This window comes from Gopherus evgoodei, chromosome 7, assembly GCF_007399415.2.
Source record: "Gopherus evgoodei ecotype Sinaloan lineage chromosome 7, rGopEvg1_v1.p, whole genome shotgun sequence".
In the NCBI taxonomy this organism is placed as follows: Eukaryota; Metazoa; Chordata; order Testudines; family Testudinidae; genus Gopherus; species Gopherus evgoodei.
Window position 1 is genome coordinate 27166054 of NC_044328.1, and position 21329 is coordinate 27187382.

Here is a 21329-nt window from a genome sequence, read left to right on the forward strand (position 1 = left end):
GGAACACTCCTGACTTGATAGGAAGCGCTCCAGATCACATGATAGTCCTTTACTCAATCTCTGATTTCCACAGTTCAATATTTTAAAAATGAGAACAAAATCCATAATGAGAATCAGACCTTATCCTCATCATTCTCTGTTGGCTTGCTTTTCCTGTCAGTATGTAAAATCAATGTTGGTTGGCAGGAGGCTCTGCTTGATTCTTTGCTTTTATCTGTAAGGGAAAAATATATATATATATATATTTAAATTCACAATAAACATATTTCTAATGACCCACTGAGATATCTCAAGAGTTTATATTCTATCACTTGGGAGCTTAGAGTTTAGCTGTAAAGACAGAGTCCTCATTAGTGAATAAGCTGTATGATGAGACAAAACGTTCCGTTATTTAAAATAAGTGATTGTGGTGTTTGCTAGAAGTGATCTATTCAGTTTCCAAGCGTATGCGGCCACATCACAGGACCTGCTTGAATCCTCTATAAGGTGTTGGGATGAAGTTACACTAACAATGCTAGGTCAGGGATAGAACAATGAGCCTGTAGTGCTGGAAAATACAGGAAATAAAAGCATTCATGGGCTGTCTGGACTGTGTGTTTATGAATTTCATCCTAGCACATCACCCAATTCAAGACAGCATCTTTTTTCTAGAACAAGGAATATGGAGAACTCCACGGAGATCTGAATCTTCTCCTACCTACCTCAAAACTCCCTTCCCACACAAAAGGAAAGGACTATATTACATTACAAAATGTTGACATAAATCAACACATTTTACTGTGCTACATTCGAACACACCATAACTTGCTGAGTATTTATTGTACTGTATTCTCCATTCTGCTCCTATGGAAGTCAATGGCAAAACTGTTTTTGAGTTCTACAAAAGCATAATCATTTGTCCTTAGCTGCTTAGAGCATGGAAGAAGCTGGAAAATCTTTTGGAAGTTCATTGTCTCCAAAGTTTGTTGGGCTATCATCTCCTCAGTACAGTGAAATTGTTTTAAGCAAACATTTAAGGGACTGACTGAAGTCTAGCTGCTTAACAAAAGTGGCCAAATAAATGGAGTACAAAAATGCATTCAATAAGTTTGGGGATATCTTAAAGTTGTTCTTTAAACAGGAGGTTCATAATTAGAGTGGTCTTCAGTACTACAGATTTAATTCTATTTACTGCTGTGTACATTAATCAATTATACCCAAAGTGACTGCAAATTGGGTGTAAAATAATGCCGTATCAGAACAGTGCATCTTACACTCACTTTTGCATAGGGGCAAACAGCAACATAAGGAGTACGGGCAGTGGAGAACTAGCCCCTGACTTGTGTGATAAAAAGTGTTCAAAATGGAGGATAGGATACTTTGGCTCTTTCCTACATACTACTTTGCCACTCCGTGAAGACAATAAAGTTACACTGGTGAGTAGCAGAGTGGATAGCCAGACCTATGAGCACACACACAAATTTCCCCTTGTTAATGGACAAATTTAGCTCCAGAAAAGATAAGATCTGGACTATTTTTGATCCTTAAAAGAGAATGTCTTTCCTCATTCTCCTTTCCCTGATATGTCTATTTATTGATTCCTTCATCATTAACTTGCACTCCCTCCGTAATCACATTGTATTGGATGTGATTCTCTTCTTACTTCCAGTAGCTTTAAGCTTTTGAAACTCAATTGACTTAATTGGAATTACCCCAGTGTGAGTGAATGAGTGAAGACATATGCCCTATACACTGTATTACAAAATCTGGATACAGGATTGCCACTTCTTACTAGAAATTTCTAGCAGAAAAGATGATTAACCACTGGAATAAACTTCTAAAGGAAGTGTTGGCTTCTTAATCTTTGGATGTCTTCAGATCAAGATTGGATGCCTATATGGAAGATATGCTTTTACCAAATACAACTTATTGGGTTCAATGCAGGGATGAAATTCTAGGGTCTGTGATATACAGATCAGAATAGATGATCTAATGCTCCTTTCTGGCCTTAAAATCTATTAATCTATCAAATGGATCCCACACCAGGAAGTTCAGATCTCCAAAGTTCAGGGATATTTAGCGGTAAGGTTTCTCTGTTTGGAATCCTCCACTACAACACACCAAGCAATGATGATGCTTCAACATATCCAAGCTAAAATTTCCAGCAGTAGCATTTACGTATAAAATAAACATTATCATATTTTCCTAAATTCATAGATGAAGAGCTCTGATCATGAGAGCCCTGTACAAATTATCGAAAGGAGAACTGGATCATGAAGAAATGAGTTTTCTTACAACACACCCTTTGGGACTATAGTACATCTGAGAGCCCTTGGCATATATTAAGCCTGCTTCACAATGAAATAGCCATTTTATATTTTGTCACTTACTAATATTAACAGATTATTCATAATCCAAGCAAAAGTTTATATTTGAACTCCCAAAGAGATCTGTTAACACTATAACATAAAGATGAGGAGATGCTTCCATCTTAGATCCAAATTGGTGGGATGAGGGCAATATACAAGGACATTCCTACATCCTGGTTGCCAACCGCCTTAGCTTGGAGTCCAGAAACAGTTGTCATTCTGCAAACTATAGTCTCTGACTTTTGTTCAGTATCTTATAACAGATATATTTGCAATTATTATTGGAGAATTCATTATATGATTATTGCAATGCTCTTTCGAGAATGCATTATAAAGCAGAACCACATACAGGAATACTACACACAAATAGCATGGATGTTACTCAGAGTACAGCGTGTGAACATGTCAGCAAACACATAACAAAAAATAAAATGACACCAACAAGCATGCCTCAGAAAATTCCAGTCTGACCATTACTCTCCTAATAAGTGAACAGAGACATTCTCCTTTTATCTATGAGTTCTCCAGTGAAGTCTTCCCACTGGCATTCTATTTTCCTCCATTATTTGTAGGAAGAATGACTCCAGCCAGTGCTGGTGTGCTTCTCCTCAGCACACACTTCTCAAAATCACAATACAGCCATTATTTTGTACATAATGAATAGGTAGGAGAACCTGATTTTTAGAGTGATTAATCTCACTCACATTGTTTTGCTTAACATTGTAAAATGAGATTAGAGCTGCGAACAGCCCGTCTGACATAACAGCTTCTCACAGATCCCCTCACTCAAGTCTAAGGGCTTGCATCCCATACTTCTAGGAAACAAGAAGCTTGATGTTTACCCAGACTGTATTAAAGCCATGATGAACGAGAAATATACATTTTTTAAAAAAGCGAACACCACTCTGGAGAAAAAATGCTGGATGCATGTAAATATTTGACACTGCTCCACCAAAGTGAAAATATATATTTTAGCGGGTGATGGAGAAATCACTTTTTCCAGAAAGGATTTGGATTAGGTGTTCTCTTGTTAAATGTCATGGATAATCAGGAGGAAGACTGAATAGATTTATCAATTGATTTCCCCATTAGAGCACGGAAGAGTGCAGAGTGGCTATTACATATCCAAATAATCTCTAAATATATTTTCCTACACTAGACACCTGTTAATACTGGATCAAAGCATTAAGGGCAAGATCCATGTCTGATATAACACAATGAAGTCACACCTGGCATGAATTCGACTGTATTCCAAACTATGTTTCACCATATTGAATTTCTCAACATGCTAATCTCTGCCAAATCTAAAGGAACACCACAGTGATTCTGGTAGATGAAACTTCAGTCATGCTGAGAAGGAGGCTGTGGCATGCATAGACATGCAATTGAAGAGAGATGTTTTCTTAGGGAGGAGCATTCTGGACTGATGTGGAGCATCCTGCACTGATGCATGACTATGCTTTTTGTGTTTTGGTTCTGTTGCTGATTGTAACACAGTGAGTCATGGGGCTCTCTCTCCCTGCCTCTCACAACTCTCTCTCCTGAAGACTTTATGTTTGTTTTTATTGTTTGTCCTTTTCCTTCATCTGTAGTAAATGTTCTCATTAGACTGAAAAATGTATTTTGTTCTATGTTTTTTGGGGAAAAAAGATTAAAAAAACCCTTCAAAACCTGTTTGTTAACAAAACTAGAGAGAAGTGACATTTGAGAATCCAAGCTGACTCTGACCATCATTAGAGAAATATACAAGATGACTCTCACAATCATTAGAGAAATATGGAGGATTCACTTATGAGAACCTAATCCAGACTCAATTCTGATATTATGTTATCACTGTTCTAGAGTTGACACCTCTGAAATCTTTCTCAGATTTGCAATTTCTTCTGAATTGTTTCACAAAGTCATCCTGTCCATTAGCTCTGCTCTATGATATCTTTCCATTAGTTTGATTCTCTCTTCAGTGTCAGCCTCAAAGCCATCTTATGGTTATTTGTTTTCTCTTTATTTTCAATACCACAATAGGTTTAGTTCTCTGCTTGTATTTTACTAGTGAAATCCCAGACGTTCACCTTTTTATCTGAAACTGCAGAAGCAATGGACAAACAAAAGGTGTTATTTATAAATTCCTACCCCACTGATAGGGATTTTTAAATTAAATATCCTTAATGTGTCTGCTGAAAAAGCTGGAGAAATTTCCTTTTGTAGTAGGTACTCCTTTAACAGACATTGATTTTGCGGCAGCTTCAGAGGCATGTGGATTAAGCTGACTACTCTAGGCTTTTTACACACATAATTGCCTCCGGTGCTGTGCCTATTCTAGCACAGCAGAACTTATTCTAGAGCTCTCTGAGGGCTAGCGCTAGTGTAAAATATAACATGTCTAAGTACTCCTGGCTTTGTGCTCTTCCACAAACTCTGATGCTTTTGTCATGAAATAATCCCTGTGTGGAAAACAGACATTTCATGATGGAATAGTCAAGACACTAGATGACTATAAGATAAAGTAACAAAATACTCCTAATTACATAATTATAATCAGAAGCAAGAAAACGTGAGGCAAAATCTTTTGTACATGAATGCCTAATAAAATGGAGATTGTGATTTTTTCCCTCCCAGTTTAGGTGGAAATCACAATAGCCCTTCCTCCAGTTCTTCCTTCTGACTTGGATAATCCAAGGAAGAAGCTGTTTTATGTTTTATTGAGTATTAATCACTGTTCTGGTTTAAAATTGGTTAAGATCTTTTTGTTTCTTATTCAGACATATTTATATATATAATGCATATATTTATAAGTGTGTATGCGGAGCTCAAAAGAAAGAAAGAAGGCATTAGTAAGTTTAAACAGTCACAGTTGTAATTTAATTGGTAAATATAATAAATTCATTTGGTACATACACGCAGGGCCGGCTCGAGGCACCAGCTCAGCAAGCAGGTGCTTGGGGTGGCAAAGGAGTAGGGATGGCTCGTCGGGCTCTTCAGTGGCAAGTCCCTCGGTCCCTCTCAGAGGGAAAGACCTGCCACTGAATTGCTGCCGAAGAAGAAAGCAGCGCCGTGGAGCTGCCACCGATTGCGGCTTCTTTTTTTTTTCCACTGCTTGGGGCGCAAAAACCCTGGAGCCAGCCCTGCATATATGAAATATTTTTGAATATGGGATGGGACACTTAACTCAGCAACTCCTCAACACTTTGTTCCTAGACCTGAAATTGCAGGAATTAATCAAATGAGATACACAAAGATATGACTACATCCCAAGCAGCTAAGACTGAGAGCACACACGATTACTAAATCACTGCCGAGATACTGACATGGTGACAAAAAGTGGAGGCCTACAAATTCAGCCAATGTTCTTGTTTTTCTTGTATTTTTGTATATATGGGTATCTAACCTTCGCTCCACCCAAATATCTCCCACTCCAGACAGAATCCTGGCATCAGCACTATATACTCAAATGGAAGATATGTGACTGCAGATAGGATTATACACATACTCACGAAGAACAATGACTTTATGTGAAAGCAATAAGAGGGAGTTGAATGTTAAGCAATAAGTATGGCTTCCAGAACTTTGTGTCTCTCTTTCTTTTCTTCTGTCAGAAGTAACCTGGTTGTCACATTCCACATATATAGCCAAATGTAATGTTTTTCCTTGTGGAAAGGAGGAATTGAAAAGCTTTAAAATATCCTAAAATTCTACAGTCCTGCTCATGGGAATGGGGTGGTGGAGAGAGGAAGTATGATCCAGGATGGTAACATTCAAGATTAGATTTTGTGTGTGCGTGCAAGATTGGATGTTTTTTCTAAAAGCTACGCTCTAGGAATTATTTTCTGAAAGTTCTGGCATCCAACTTGTGGTTCCCAAGCTCCAGTTTGTCTTCTGTCTCTGACCCACTGGTATCCTCACCTGACCTGACTCTGGTTCCTGACTCGTGATTCTGATCTCCAGTTTGCCTACTGCATCTGATCTTCCAGTAACCTGACCCAGCTGACTCTTGACTCCTGTCCCGTTACTGTGGACTCTGACTCTGCCCACATGAGAGACCCCATATGACAATACCTTTGCACAAAACTTTTGGAAAACAGTTTTGAATAGTGAAGGAACTCAACATTCTGACAACAAACCATTCATAAACATAACTTCACCAGACTCACTGCATGTTTCACAGATTTTAAAGCCATAAGAAACCCTCATAACACTCTATTCTAACTTTCTGTACAGCACAGGCATAGAATTTCAGCCAAGTGATCCCTGCATCTGACCCTCAAAAATTGCAGTAGAACTAGAGTACATCTAGCTGAGAACTGTTCTTTCAGCTCAAGTCATGCTGAACTAATAAGGCAGCCTAAGAACTAGAAAAACAATCCATTAGAACTGGATTTGCCAAATAGGAAAGTAAGGTTTAGAGAATCCACTCTACACAGTGGGAAGGAAGCCTGCACTGTGTATATGGGGAATCTATTGAAATGAAGGACATCAAAAAAGATGCACGTTTATCCTGTCTTCAAGTTGGTATGCTTCTCTTCTATAGATTTATTCTTCCTCTTTTAATCAGTTCTTTTTCCACTTCTATTTGAATAAGTTTATACAATATTCCACAGTATAACACTAATGATGCCATTATATATTTTCAGCATAATCAGACATTTTTTCTAAACTTATCACCTTAATTAACGATATACTGCTGTAGTTGCTTTACTGCCACCTACTGGCATACTGAAAACTGCAAAAACAATAACTGATTTCTCCAACTTCTTGCAGATAGAGTTGAATGAATAATATATTTTAACAGTGTAAAAGTAAAGATTGTATCAGCAACATTATCGTGGCTGCTAACAGTATGTTGCTAATAGTATGTGATAATGTTTGTACACATTTTATTAACAATAGGACTATAGGAGCTACGTATTTTACCCAAAAGGGGAAAACAAACCCAAGTAGGAAAGGCAGCATTCATGCGAATGCATGCTATTCCTATCATTTATGCTAATTAACTGTAATGATTCAGGACTAGATCTTCAGCTGGTGGTAAAGCAGAAAAGCATCAATGAAAACAATAGAGCATGGCCTATTTACACCATCTTATATGCTGACCCTCAGATCTGAGATTCCTTAGACAGCTTTATTATCATCCAGTTCTTGCATCTATAAAGCCATATATATTATTTCCCTTTCTGCATCTCTTCTCTCATTTCATCATACTATCCCTCTCACCCCCGGATCCTTCCTACACTCTTTTCAAGACAGAAGAAAAATAGTTCAAGCTAGTCTTTAGGCTGCGATTCAGCCCTTTGATAATTCTTGTTGACATGCTGTCCTCCACTCTCTATGCTGACTTCCAAGACAATATCCAGTTTAAGATACTGGTCCTAATCTTCAAAGCTTTCAGTGGTGTGGGCTCAGGCCATCTTTTAGATCACCTAAACTTCTGGGATGAAGACTACTGTGGTTAACAACTCTTCTACTCAGGTACAACAGGACTTTCTACCACGAGGATCCAGAGTAGTAGCCATGGAGAATATAGTAAGAAGATATAGATATATACAGAGAACATGAAAAAATGAGCGTTGCCATACCAACTCTAATGAGACTAATTGATTAAGGTGGGCTATTATCAGCAAGAGGAAAAAAAAACTTTTGTACTGAGATTAGGGTGTTCTCTGTATATAATAATCATGTTCTCTGTACATATCGATAGATAGAGAGATATCTTCCTACTGTATTTTCCACTTCATGCATCTAATGAAGTGGGCTTCAGAAAGACTCTGAGTAAACATTCATCTTACTTTCAGCTTATGCTCAAATAAATTTGTTAGTTTCTAAGGTGCCACAAGTACTCCTAGTTCTTTTTACCACAAGGATAACACTCATCTGTGCAGGGGACAGAGCTTTCTTGTGAGCCGGTCAGACTGTGGAATTAACTCCTCCAGGAATGAAGGGTCATCACAAATCTCACCACCTTCTGTTTTAAGTGCAACACATACATTTAAAAAAAACCCAAAACTTTATTAAAACAAAACACTACACTGAGCACACAATTCTTCCCCCAGGAAGAAGGGGAGACAAAGAACAAACCACATGTGACAGCTGTTAGTCACATTACTTAATACAGTAGAAAAAGGCACTCAGATACTACAGTAACTATAGTGGTACAAGAACCTATGTAAAACAGAATAGATGAGAACAGAATAGAATAAAATAGTTCCCAATCCCAGCTGCTAACAGAAAATTTAGAGATATAACTCATTACAATAATACATATTCACCCTAATGATTTTAAAGGTATTTCTAGAATTAGATGGGGCTTTACTTAGATGCAATCCAGTTGAAATAACTAAGCATACTGTATTTGTATGCGGTCAGTTATATATCATGTCTCTTAGAAGTCTGATAAATGAATAAACTTTTCAGAGGACCATCTCTCCTGTTTTAGCACTGACTCAAGAAAGTGAGTTTTATTATGCTGTGGCTATCACCATTGTAAAATTCCTTATTTAGACTTGTATTTTGACAGAAGGAAAAGCTACTAATGGGCCTCTAAGTGTTACTTGTGATGAAGGGAAAAAAATCAGTATTATCTATGTAGATTGTTGTACAGTGTTCTACAGAATATTTGTGGTGAATATAATTTGAATTTAAAAATGTTCTAGTGAGTGAGGCTAGTGAATCTGTCACTAGAGTACAGTAAAATCTGGATTATATGCACTTCAGTTATCTAAAACAGTGTCATATTCCCAAAGTCTATTAATCACATTCAAATTCTCCTCAGTTATAGAACCTCAATACTCTAATGTATTCACTTGTACCCCATGACATTTGAATTATCAAGGTTTTAGTATTCTTGCCTACAGACAATGCAGCTCCCCTCTGTCAATGACAGTCACGATAAAGAAAGGTATATTTAGTATTGGTCATTGAATTATTGAAATGTGTATGGTTATGAAATATAATTACCAGAGAAACATAGCTGTACCAGAACAGATGTCACTGGTTTGTGTCTAGTCTCTGATCTTACTAATACATAAGCATATGACTAACTTTTTAGATGTAAGCAGCCCTATCTATTTAAATCAATGGAACCACTCATATATATGGATTTAGGCACAAGCTTTGGTCTTTTTCAGGATCAGGGCCCTTTTTTGGTACCTTGGTTACCACCGTGGCAAGTATTTGATGTTTCAGGGAAAAGTCTACTCAGAGCACTAGCTCAGTCATGCTACAGTGTTTTGTGTGGAAAAAAAAAAACATTGAGAAGACGTTACACTATATTTTCCCTTTCGTATCTCCTCAAATTATTTGCCCAGCATGAAAGTTTATAATCCTTGTGACATTTTGACACTTGCACGTCTGGTTGCAAACGTTAAAAGATCTATTGCTTTTTGAATTCCCCCAAAGTATTTGCCCATGGCAGGGAATTTCCACAGATTAGTTACACACTGTGTAGGAAAGTTGTCAACGTTCCTTTCCCACTCTGAACTTTAGGGTACAAATGTGGGGACCTGCATGGACACTTCTAAGCTTAATTACTAGCTTAGATCTTAGGTACACTTCCACCATCCAGAAGTCAGTGTCTGGAGCACTTCCTGTCCCCCCCAAACTCTCCCCTCCCTGGGTGGCCTTGAGGGACTTCACCAATTCCCTGGTGAACACAGATCCAAACCCCTTGGATCTTAAAACAAGGAGAAATTAACCATCCCCCCTCCTTTCCCCCACCAATCCCTGGTGAGTCCAGATCCAATCCCCTTGGATCTTAAAACAAGGAAAAATCAATCAGGTTCTTAAAAAGAAAGCTTTTAATTAAAGAATAAAGGTAAAAAGCATCTCTGTAAAATCAGGATGGAAAATACTTTACAGGGTAATCAAATTCGTATAGCCCAGAGGAACCCCCTCTAGCCTTAGGTTCAAAGTTACAGCAAACAGAGGTAAAATCCTCTCAGCAAAAAAGGACATTTACAAGTTGAGAAAACAAAAATAAAACTAATCCGCCTTGCCTGGCTGTTACTTACAATTTTGAAATATGAGAGACTGGTTTAGAAAGATTTGGAGAGCCTGGATTGACGTCTGGTCCCTCTTAGTCCCAAGAGCGAACAACCCCCAAAACAAAGAGCACAAACAAAGACTTCCCTCCACCAAGATTTGAAAGTATCTTGTCCCCTTATTGGTCCTCTGGTCAGGTGTCAGCCAGGTTTACTGAGTTTCTTAACCCTTTACAGGTAAAAGAGATATTAACCCTTAACCATCTGTTTATGACAAAAGTATTTCCTTCTATCTATTTTAATTCTTTGCCTTTAGAGATCACTTCATATATGCATTTACTCAAGGTTTGAAAATGTTCAAACTTGGCAATGATATAAAGAATTACTTTAGTACAGTCAGAATACAGGAAGTGCAGCACAGTACAGTTATCACCCTAGCTAGACTATATATACATGATTCTTTGCACCACTAAGAAAGAGATATCTAGTTCCCTGGAAGATGTATGTTTTCTTTTGTTTTATAAAGATTCAAATTCTGACCTTTTTAGGGATGTTTTCTCTCCCCTTTGTTCTGTATCCTGCATAGATGGGAACTTTTAAAATGGAGGTTCCTCTGACTCCTTTGCAAACACCTCAAAGTGGTATACTGCTTTCCCTCTCTTCACTTCTTTCTAGGGTCCAGGCAGGCAAGGTCCAATAAGCTCCCTGTACACTTTTGATGGGAAAAAAAGGGAGATCTATAGATGGAGTTTCCCTAACACATATGGATGGATCTCAGCCGGGGAGAAAGGGAACAAAATGATCCACAGGTAAGTGTAATCTAATAGCCTAGAAGCCCTTTCAACAATCAAGAGAGCATTGCACAGATCTCGTGCATGTCACCTTCTATATTTCTTCAAACAGAAACTTTCATATGGCATCACACTCAATGGTAAGAGATTTGGGTTCTCAGCTCTGTTACTTAGTCACTTTTTGACCTGGGGCAAGTCATTTTACCTTTCTGTGACTCATCTGCATAATGAGGATAATCGTATTTAACCATCTTTGTAAAGCACTTTGAGATTAGTGGGTGAAAGACCCTGCACAATTGTGAATTGTTATTGCTTATTGTTATTAATTTGATTTTTCCATTGAACACAAGGATCACTGAAAGTGCTAACTTGTAGTAATCCATGGAAATACTGTTGTGTCATCTTGGATAATATTAAAGAATAACTCATGGCATGGCTTTCTTTCACTGAAATTACCAGGAAATCAAACAAGAAAAACTGGAAAAGATGAATGAATTATATATTTATAAGAAAAAACTGGAAGTAAAAGTATAATGCTCATCTTACTTACATTACGTGGGTAAGTGGAAAAATGTAATGAATGCTGTTATACACCTATTACATTTCAATGAGCCTGTTGCAATAGTGCTTGTTTGATTGAGGAAACCAATTGAACAAATGTCACACCAGACTTACAGAAAATATTGATAGTCACAAAAAAGGCTCTATACAATCAAATCACCAAACATTATGATGGATAAAATGGGGAGGTTGGTTGTTTTTCAGTCTGTCAATAAGAAGATTATTAATGGGGTCTCAGAACAACTATAAATCTTGTTACCCACCTGCAATTGACTACACAACTACAAATCAGAAAGACTCTGAGTAAACGTTCATCTTACTTTCAGTGCATTCCTTAAACAGTATTAAAATCTATTTACTCCAAAGGATTTGCTTTCAATAAGGAAACATAACACAATTTAGCACAGTCCTCTCATTCTTAATGATTCACATGCAGGAGTTTTTTGGGTCTCCAACATAACTCTGCAGGTGATGAAAGCAGCTAAACTTCTGAAGAGTGGATAATGACTGAAGAAAGACAAACACATTTGAGTTAAAATACATCAAAAAGGAAACACACACAAACGTCTTTGAAGTTTTCCAAAAGATCTCACAATGAAAATATGACGAATGCCTGAAAACTGTGTGTAGACATGTGTAAGAAAGACAGACAGAGAGAATATTCAGTGCAATCACAAATAAATCAGAAGATCTTATCTGGGGACAGACATAGCAAGAAAATAGTCAACTCTCCTCTTCAGGGGAACCTATGATTCCATTAAAGTATTTGTGTAGAACAGCCCATAATTATCAATTCCATGGGACAAACCTTCAGCCCAGCCTACTCCAGACCTTAATTTTCATCCTGGGTGTATTTTACCAGCACGATTTAGGTGACTTGAACATGGCTGCACTGTAATTTCTGAGCACAAAAAAGTAGATCAGCTTCTGAAATGTGACCATCTCACTCTACATCTTTGCGTGCAACACATTTTTTGTGCTAATATTGCTTAAATATAAGAGATCTGATATAATTACACCAGGACTAGAAACTATCAAAAATATGCCCTAGAACATGTGCTTACCGACATGTCCAAGTGGTGGTGGGCGTGTGGGGTTGCAACTACTTTCAAACACTTTCTCTTCCTTTATGCTAGCTGGAGGAGGGGAGTTCTTGCAAGTTTTTTCTGTTGTAACATTGGGTCAGGGTATGGACATGCTGGAGAACCTATGGCTTATCTGTTCTTCCAGCATCATGAGGTGCTTCAGTTCAATTCATCCCCTCATTCTAATAAGGAAGAGAAAGCACTTTGCTTAGTCCAAAATCAGTCATCCTACACTAAAATGCAGCTGTAATTCATGGTCAGTTAGCCAGTATTTCACATAGTTAGAAAACTATAATTACAATTTCACATCAAATTCCAGTCTCCCTTTCACTATGACTTGCCATATGTAAATATGAATTGAGACAAAGCCTCAAGGATCTTTCACACCTTTGGGAAGGACCAGCTCCCCTCCTTCCAACCACATCCTCTCACCTACAAATACATGCACATTTAGATGGCTGTGGACACAATACTTGGACCAGTGTGGCACATCAAAAAGCATCCTCTGCAGTTTCTGACAGTCTGACTCCATAGACCAACTATGACATGGTGGTTATATTATATCTGCAATCCCTGTGAGCACTACCGACGTGGAACATGAGAGGCCTAAGGATGGCTCCAGAAATTAATCTTTTGCACCACCAAATGCAAAGCTGCTGCCAAGGGCCAGACAGGAAAAACAAGATCTAAAATATTTTGAAAAAACTCCTAATTAACCAGAGTAAATTCTGTAGAATTTGCACAGCATTTTTTTCAGTTTTGCATTACTATGCAGTATGGGAAACATGATTTGGTCACAAGTACAGAAATACGGAACATATGGTTTAGTAATATAATAAGTACACTGAAACCTACACACACCTGTTAATGTCTGATCCACGAAATTGGTTGCCATGAAAGTCACAGCTGGTGTAGATACAGCAGCAACCCTGGTGACTTGCGTTGGCATCAAAGGAGTCATATGAGCATCCACTCTGGAAGCAGCACCTGCATACAGACCATAAGGAAAACATTACTTTTTTCCCCACTAAATAAATTTACTAAAAATTGACTTTGCTTGTGCAATCTAATTTCAAAATGACTTTATTCAGTTGTCGTTAAATATAACTGGGCAAATACTTCAAAGCATTTTTCTGAATAATCATTTGAATGTTTAAACTAGTTTATTTTCACTGTGTTCATGCCCCTTTTTGTGTTTGCTATATTCACTGGCTGAGATGTTCATAGAGACTGAATTTTAAGCAAATATTGGAGAATAATCACAGAAGGTGATTCTGAATTAGTTAACATGGAACAGTTTTGCCAGGAAGCAAATTTTCAGGAATACACTCATTCAATCAAGAAACAGAATACACCAAGTAACCTATTTGCCCATCATGACTACCCAACACAGCTCTATTTTCTAATGCGGATTACTCACAGTGAACTGCTTCTGGCCAAGAATTATTCTCCAAAATTATTTCACTAATGATTTAAAACAAGTATCAGAGGGGTAGCTGTGTTAGTCTGGATCTGTAAAAGCAGCAAAGAGTCCTGTGGCACCTTATAGTCTGTTAGTCTATAAGGTGCCACAGGACTCTTTGCCGATTTAAAACAAGAGTACCTCCAAGAAAATCACAACCTTCTCAGACACTTCAAAAATGGAGAAAGTCTAAATGAATCAAATACATTTTTTATGATGAATTAGTCGCTGTTGCTCAGCTCCATTGCCAAATCTATGCTAATTAAAACTGAGCTACTTAGACCTTAAGATACATTTCAATTTAGAGCTACTGCAAAATTCACTGTTAAAATTAAGTATTAATTTTGAGCTATGTGTGAGTTTACTCATATAATGTCTACTCTGGCCAAGCATAATATAGTATGACCAGATTTTTCCAGTCTTTTGCTTCACTGAGTAGTATAACTGTATTTGGGGTAGTTGTCAACCCCACTTTTTCTATATTATACAGTAGTTTGTGTGGAATATTTCTGTAGTACTTGCTCTTTGTTGTAGCGAGAATCCATAAACACACTTGGAGTCTTTTGACTCTCTGATTACAAGTTTTCGAAGGAAAGTTAATAAGCAAAACTATTAACATATAAAATATTGATCATGCTGTTGACTATAACCACCATTTCACAAAATAAATGATATATCTTAAATCACACTTATTCCTTAAAAAGTAGTATTTGTGATTGTTTATACCTTTGGCAGCAACTCAGTCTGGTATTTCTTATTCATATCTGAGATGTAAATAAGCATATACAAAAATAATGTTAGGACTTTTACATACTTTTATAATTAGAACCACAAGAACTTTAGAACTCAGTAGTCAAAGATGCATAATGCATCCTAGCCACAGACAACTGAAGAGATTTGGCATGTTCAAAGGGTCACACTTCTGGAAACAGTCAATTTAAAGTAACAAAAAAAAAAAAAGATTATGTGTATATTCTGCTGCTTAGCATACATATCCCCTAACGGATTTTATAAAAGCTGTTCATGCAAAGAGTATAGAATAAACTACTCCTGCTGAAAATCCAGTAAGTCCCCCCCACCTCCTCCAGCTTTGATATTCAGGAGTCAATAGTGAGATCTATTATTTGACTGAGAGAAACTGCTCCAGAAAGTGGTGAAAGCCACAGTAATTGAATCACTCACACCTTTGGGCAAATTCTGGGAATGAATGGGACCTCAATTATGGGGAGTGGCTGGAGAGGGGCCTTGACCTGGTCTTGAGGCTTTCCCACTCTTTGGCATACCTCACAAGACCGGACATACTTGGCAACGTCCTTGCCCATCCCCTCCCAGTGGAAGGACTTCCCCAACCGGTCTTTGGTTCTGTTCATCCCAGCATGGCCACTGGGATGATCATGGGCTAAGCTTAAAAGCTTCCCCCGGTACTTAGTTGGAACCACCAACTGTTTTTGCGGCTGCCATTCTTCCTGGTGTCCACCAGAAAGAATTTTCTTGTATAAAAATCCTTGGTTTATAACAAACCGGGATCGATTAGAAGAGCTGAGAGGCGGTGGGGTGCTCCGTGCCACCGCCCAAGCTTTTTGAAGGCTGTCATCTGCTTTCTGCTCAGTCTGGAACTGTTCCCTTGAGGCTGGGGTCACCAGTTTTTTCTCAGACTGGGGACTTGGGCTTGGTCCCTCTGGAAGCGATGTAGGTGATGGGGTTGTTTCCGTTGCTGGTGAACCGCTCTCCGCTGGTGCACCTGAGGGTATTTCAGGCTCTGGCTGAGCCTTTTGGGTATGGCTGTATGTTGCTTCTGCCAGTTCTGGCTCGCTGGCGCCCTCTGGCGTTGAGTTTGAAGCTGTGGTTGCAATTGCTGGTGCTGGTTGCTGTTCCAGTTCTGGGCCTGGGACTGGAGGTGCTGTGGCTGTTTCAGTGGTAGGAATGGAATCCGGGTCCACTACCTCTGTCTGGGTCTCTGGTAACACAGACGGGGCCTTTGTGGATGGCTCAGGAACAGGAATGGGTCTGGAAGCTTGCCTGGTTTGGCTACGTGTAACCATTCCCACTCTCTTGGCCTGCTTCACCTGGTTGGCCAAGTCTTTCCCCAGTAGCATGGGGATAGGATAATTGTCATAGACTGCAAAAGTCCACATTCCTGACCAGCCTTTGTACTGGACAGGCAGTTCAGCTGTAGGCAAGTCTACCGCTTGTGACATGAAGGGGTAAATTGTAACTTTGGCCTTTGGGTTGATGAATTTGGGGTCAACGAAGGATTGGTGGATAGCTGACACTTGTGCCTCCGTGTCTCTCCATGCAGTAACCTTCTTTCCTCCTACTCTCAAATTTTCCCTTCGCTCTAAGGGTATTTGAGAGGCATCCGGGCCTGGGGATCTTTGGTGTGATGGTGGTGTAATGAATTGCACTTGCATGGTGTTCTTTGGACAGTTGGCCTTGATATGTCCCAGTTTATTACACTTAAAGCATCTTTCATCTGATGGGTCACTGGGCCGAGGTGAGTTACTGGAGACTGGTGAGGTGGAAGAATAGGGCATCTGTGGCTTTACTTGGGTTGTATGTGGGGTCCTTGGCTGTCCTCGGTTGTAGGGTTTATGGTCGGTGTGCCCCCTGGGGTATTTGTTCCCCTTGACCGTAGCTTTTTGCCACTTCCATCCATTTGGCTCCAATCTCCCCCGCCTCAGTGAGATTTTTGGGTTTTCCATCTTGTATGTACCGTGTTATGTCCTCAGGAACATCATCCAAGAACTGCTCCATTTGTATGAGGAGGTGCAGTTCTTCCAGGGTTTTAACATTGTGTCCTGATATCCAGGCCTCATAATTTTTTCCAACGTAGTAGGCGTGTTTGGGAAATGACACATCTGGTTTCCACTTTTGGGTTCTGAAACGCCGACGGGCATGATCCGGGGTTATTCCCATTCTGTATCTGGCCTTGGTTTGAAAAAGTTTATAGTCGTTCATGTTCTCCTTAGGCATTTCAGCTGCCACCTCTGCTAAAGGTCCACTGAGCTGTGGCCTCAATTCTACCATGTACTGGTCTTCAGGGATGCTGTACCCAAGACAGGCTCTTTCAAAATTTTCCAAGAAGGCCTCAGTGTCATCACCTGCCTTGTAGGTGGGAAATTTTCTGTGCTGTGGAACAATCATTGGCGCAGGGTTGTTAGGGTTGGCTGTGTTTTGCTTAGCCTTTTCTAATTCCGTGGCCTGTCAGTGCGCTTCCCTCTGGAGTTCCAGCTGTTTTTGGTGGTCTGCATCTTTGGCTGCTTGCTCTTTTTTGTAGGCTGCCTCTCTTTCTCTTTCTCTCAGCTCCATCTCTTGTAGTCTTTTTTTCAGTTCTCGCCTGTGTTTAGCTTCTTTGATTTGTTCTTCGGCCTCCATTTTTGTCTTGGTAGGCATGGTTCCTGTTTTTTTGTGTTGGGGTGCCCTCCGGTGTTTATCTTCTGAACTGCAGGCTCTGTTGCCTCCTGGGGTCTGCCTAGCAACAGGGCTTTTGCCCTTTGTTTTCAATGTAAAGCAAACCAGAAAAACCACTTTATTTGCATGTATATAGTGCTGGTAATTGACTCCTAATGGGAGTGCTATTGTGTGACAAAAGACCCTTAACAGCCTCTTAATGGCTTCTTGCTTACTATGCAAGCCACAAACTGCCAGAGAGAGCAGAAAAAAAATTTTCTCTGGTTTCCTTTTAAAACCAAACTGTTTCTCTCTGCTAAAAAGCCCTTAGCAGAGAAAAGAAAAATATAATATTCCTACTGGCTTCTGGATTCTGTCTATCCCACCTCTGCCACCATGTCATAACTTTAGTCCCAGATTTGGACCTTAGCGTCCAAAATATGGGGGTTAGCATGAAAACCTCCAAGCTTAGTTACCAGCTTGGACCTGGTACTTGCTGCCACCACCCAAAAATTTAGAGTGTTTTGGGGCACTCTGGTCCCCCTGAAAAACCTTCCCTGGGGACCCCAAGACCCAAATCCCTTGAGTCTCACAACAAAGGGAAATAATCCTTTTCCCCTTCCCCCCTCCAGGTGCTCCTGGAGAGATACACAGACACAAGCTCTGCGAATCCAAACAGAGTGACTCCCCCTCTCCATTCCCAGTCCTGGAAACCAGAATCACCGAGTCAATCTCCCTTACCCCCGCAACCCAGAGGGTATGCAAGGTCAGGCAAACAAATCCAACACACACAGATCTCCTTCTGACTCCTTCCTCCCACCAATTCTTTGGTGAGTACAGACTCAACTTCCCTGAAGTTTCCCAGTAAAGAAAACTCCAACAGGTCTTAAAAGAAAGCTTTATATAAAAGAAAGAAAATTACATACAAATGGTCTCTCTGTATTAAGGTGACAAATACAGGGTCGATTGCTTAAAAGAAATATGAATAAACAGCCTTATTCAAAAAGAATACAAATCAAAGCATTCCAGCACTATATTCATGTAAATACAAAAGAAACAAACTCTTTGGTACTCACAATTTGGAAACAAAAGATTAGAAAGCAGAAATACTTCTCCAAAGCTCAGAGAAAGCAGGCAGACAGAAAACAAAGACTCAGACACAAAACTCCCTCCACCCAGAGTTGAAAAAATCTGGTTTCCTGATTGGTCCTCTGGTCAGATGCTTCAGGTGAAAGAGACATTAACCCTTAGCTATCTGTTTATGACAGTATAGTAGTGATCTATGGCATGCAATGAAGTGGGTGATTTGATCTGTAGGCTTTGTCCATCTCTAGTTTCTAAGGGACAGATTGTCCTCACCCATCATGGGAAGGGCTAGGACCAAGAGAAAGTCTCATTGATTTCTGTTGCACAGTTTACAAAAAATGATCCTGCCACAAATGGGGTTCTGGCTCCCAATAGGGATAAACTGCCAGGGTCTCTTTGACTTTCCACAGACTCTTGAACTACTGAAGGGGTTTCTACAGCACAGAGGAGTCTGCTGAAAATGTAATGAGTGTTCAGGCTGCTTTAACTTTAATTGGTTTCCTGTTGGTGGGAACAACGCTTAACACCCAAATTCACCTCTCAATATGGAGACTGGGGACTATGCCACAGAGGTGTCTCACCTCCACTCTGAAGCAGTGAAAGATCCCCATGCACAGACCTGGGCACGCATGATCTGGGCCGAGAATCTCTACAAAAATACATCTCCAAGATCACTGACTAATATTTATTGCCTTTTCCGGTTAACAGGTTTTTAAGCTGCTATTTTAATAACTTATTTCTTCTATTATCAATTACATTTTCCCAGATGAACACCAGATATTAGGCTACAAACCAGCACCACAAGGTCTACCTTGCTCACAGGTGAAAAGGATTTAAAAAACACAGTAAGTCATTTTAATGGTGCTCCATTTTTTAGAAGACTCGATATTTTACTGCAGCAGAAATGGCAAAAAATATATAATTTATTAAAGTAATAATGCTTTATAAAACTGGAAAGGAAAAGTTGTTATAAAGGGTTTACTAAGGAACCACCTAGGAAAAATAAATAAATAAATAAATAAATGTTCTGCCAAAAATGTCAGGTACTTGAGAAAGAGCTAGGAGTTATTTAAGGCATTAAAAGGATGGGATAGATTTTTGCAGTTCAGTGAATACTCCCGGTGATGCATTTTTATAACGTAAACTAGTATAAACCAGGATGGCTCCAAGACATCATAACATGGCACAGGACACAGGTAAAGTGATCTATTCATTTCAACTTTGTTTCATTTTTGTGTTGTGAAAGCAATGCAGATACCAGTGGCACCAACCCAGCAGGGGTGCTTTCCAGCTCTAAGAGACATCAGGAATATGGGACAACCATAGACCAAATGAGAGTCCAAATGTGCTGAGAGCATTGTGGAACTATCAGAGTTATTTAGGAGTGAAGATGTGAACCTATAGAGATGGACAGTTACTTTGGGGTCAAAGTGATGAGTATGCTCCTTTTGCTATTGGCATTTAAAACTATTGGTATATTAGTAGTACATAGTTTTGGAATACATAGTTTCCTTTAACCACAGGCCCAGTTCCAGCCTTTCAATCTTCTGAGGTGGATAAATTGCATACTGTGCATGTGTGTACTCTGTGCGAGGGACTTTCAACTTAGATCTTAAAATCTGAGGCATGTCTGCTCCATGAAGACATTAATGATCCAATATCACTTTTCCATAAGAGTAGGAGTTGGGCCTGTGTTCTGTTCATGCTGTACAGTGGCGGTGGTGGTGGGGTTACCTTCTGATCCAAAGTGGCTGCATGTCAATGGCACTGTTTTATTAAATACCTTGGGAGCTAGTGCAGCAGGAAGAAAAGAGACTCTGCAAGTCTTCAATATGAAACAAAGATTTATATCAAACAGGATTCAAACAGAAGGAAAAAGACTTAAATCATGCAATGCATGGAAAAGGAATGCATTATACATTAAGGTGCACTTTTATCTTTGTATTGTGGCAGTATCCAAAGGATCACATCAGAACTGGCACTGTACTGTACTTAATGTTGCACAGACACACAAGTAAGTGTGAAAAACACTAGAAGGGAAGGGCCCATATATTGTGATAGTAATAGAAATAAGATCACATGGCTGCATAGTCCATAGTGGTTCAAAATAATCTGAAATAACTAAATAGAATTAGCTATTCCTAAATGCTGTACAATTTAGCCATCCATGGTTCGCTGATTTCTTGTAGGCATCAGAACAGATGTGTGGCTTGAGGGATATGAAGGATGAGAGGGCAGTGTCATTGTGGACTAATTCAGGAGGGCTTTCCAAGCACAAGGGGCAGCATAGAATAAAGGAAGGACATGCTAGCGGAGGAACTGGTCAAATGAACAGGCTAGGCTGGAAATGTTTGGTGGAGCAAAAGGGATAGGAGAGCCGGTGATGCCATAAGACCTCTCTAGTCTGCTTAACCAGAAACAGCCCATAGTCTTCTTCCTGCTACTCCCATCCCTTTGGGAGGATAGTTGCCTGATAGCAATTACCCTTGATGAGCTAGTAGGGGTTACTTGAGAGAAATGCAGAAAAGTTTAATTGCCAGCAGCTGTGGGAAATTCTCCAGTAAAGAAGCATTTCATTATCCCTTCTTATTTTTAGTCATTAAATCAGTGACAAGAAATTCCTACAAGACATCTGA

At 39.4% G+C, this 21329-nt stretch overlaps 1 protein-coding gene across 1 annotated transcript in view; it reads right to left on the minus strand.

Moving 5' to 3' along the window:
* TCERG1L (transcription elongation regulator 1 like) overlaps nt 1–21329 on the minus strand; it is a 230849-nt gene that overhangs the window by 51174 nt on the left and 158346 nt on the right. The window contains exons 5-6 of the mRNA XM_030570766.1: nt 13617–13742; nt 120–214 (exon numbers count right to left, since the gene is read on the minus strand). Of these exons, the coding sequence (XP_030426626.1) occupies nt 120–214; nt 13617–13742 (221 nt within the window). The remainder of the gene's footprint in view (nt 1–119; nt 215–13616; nt 13743–21329) is intronic.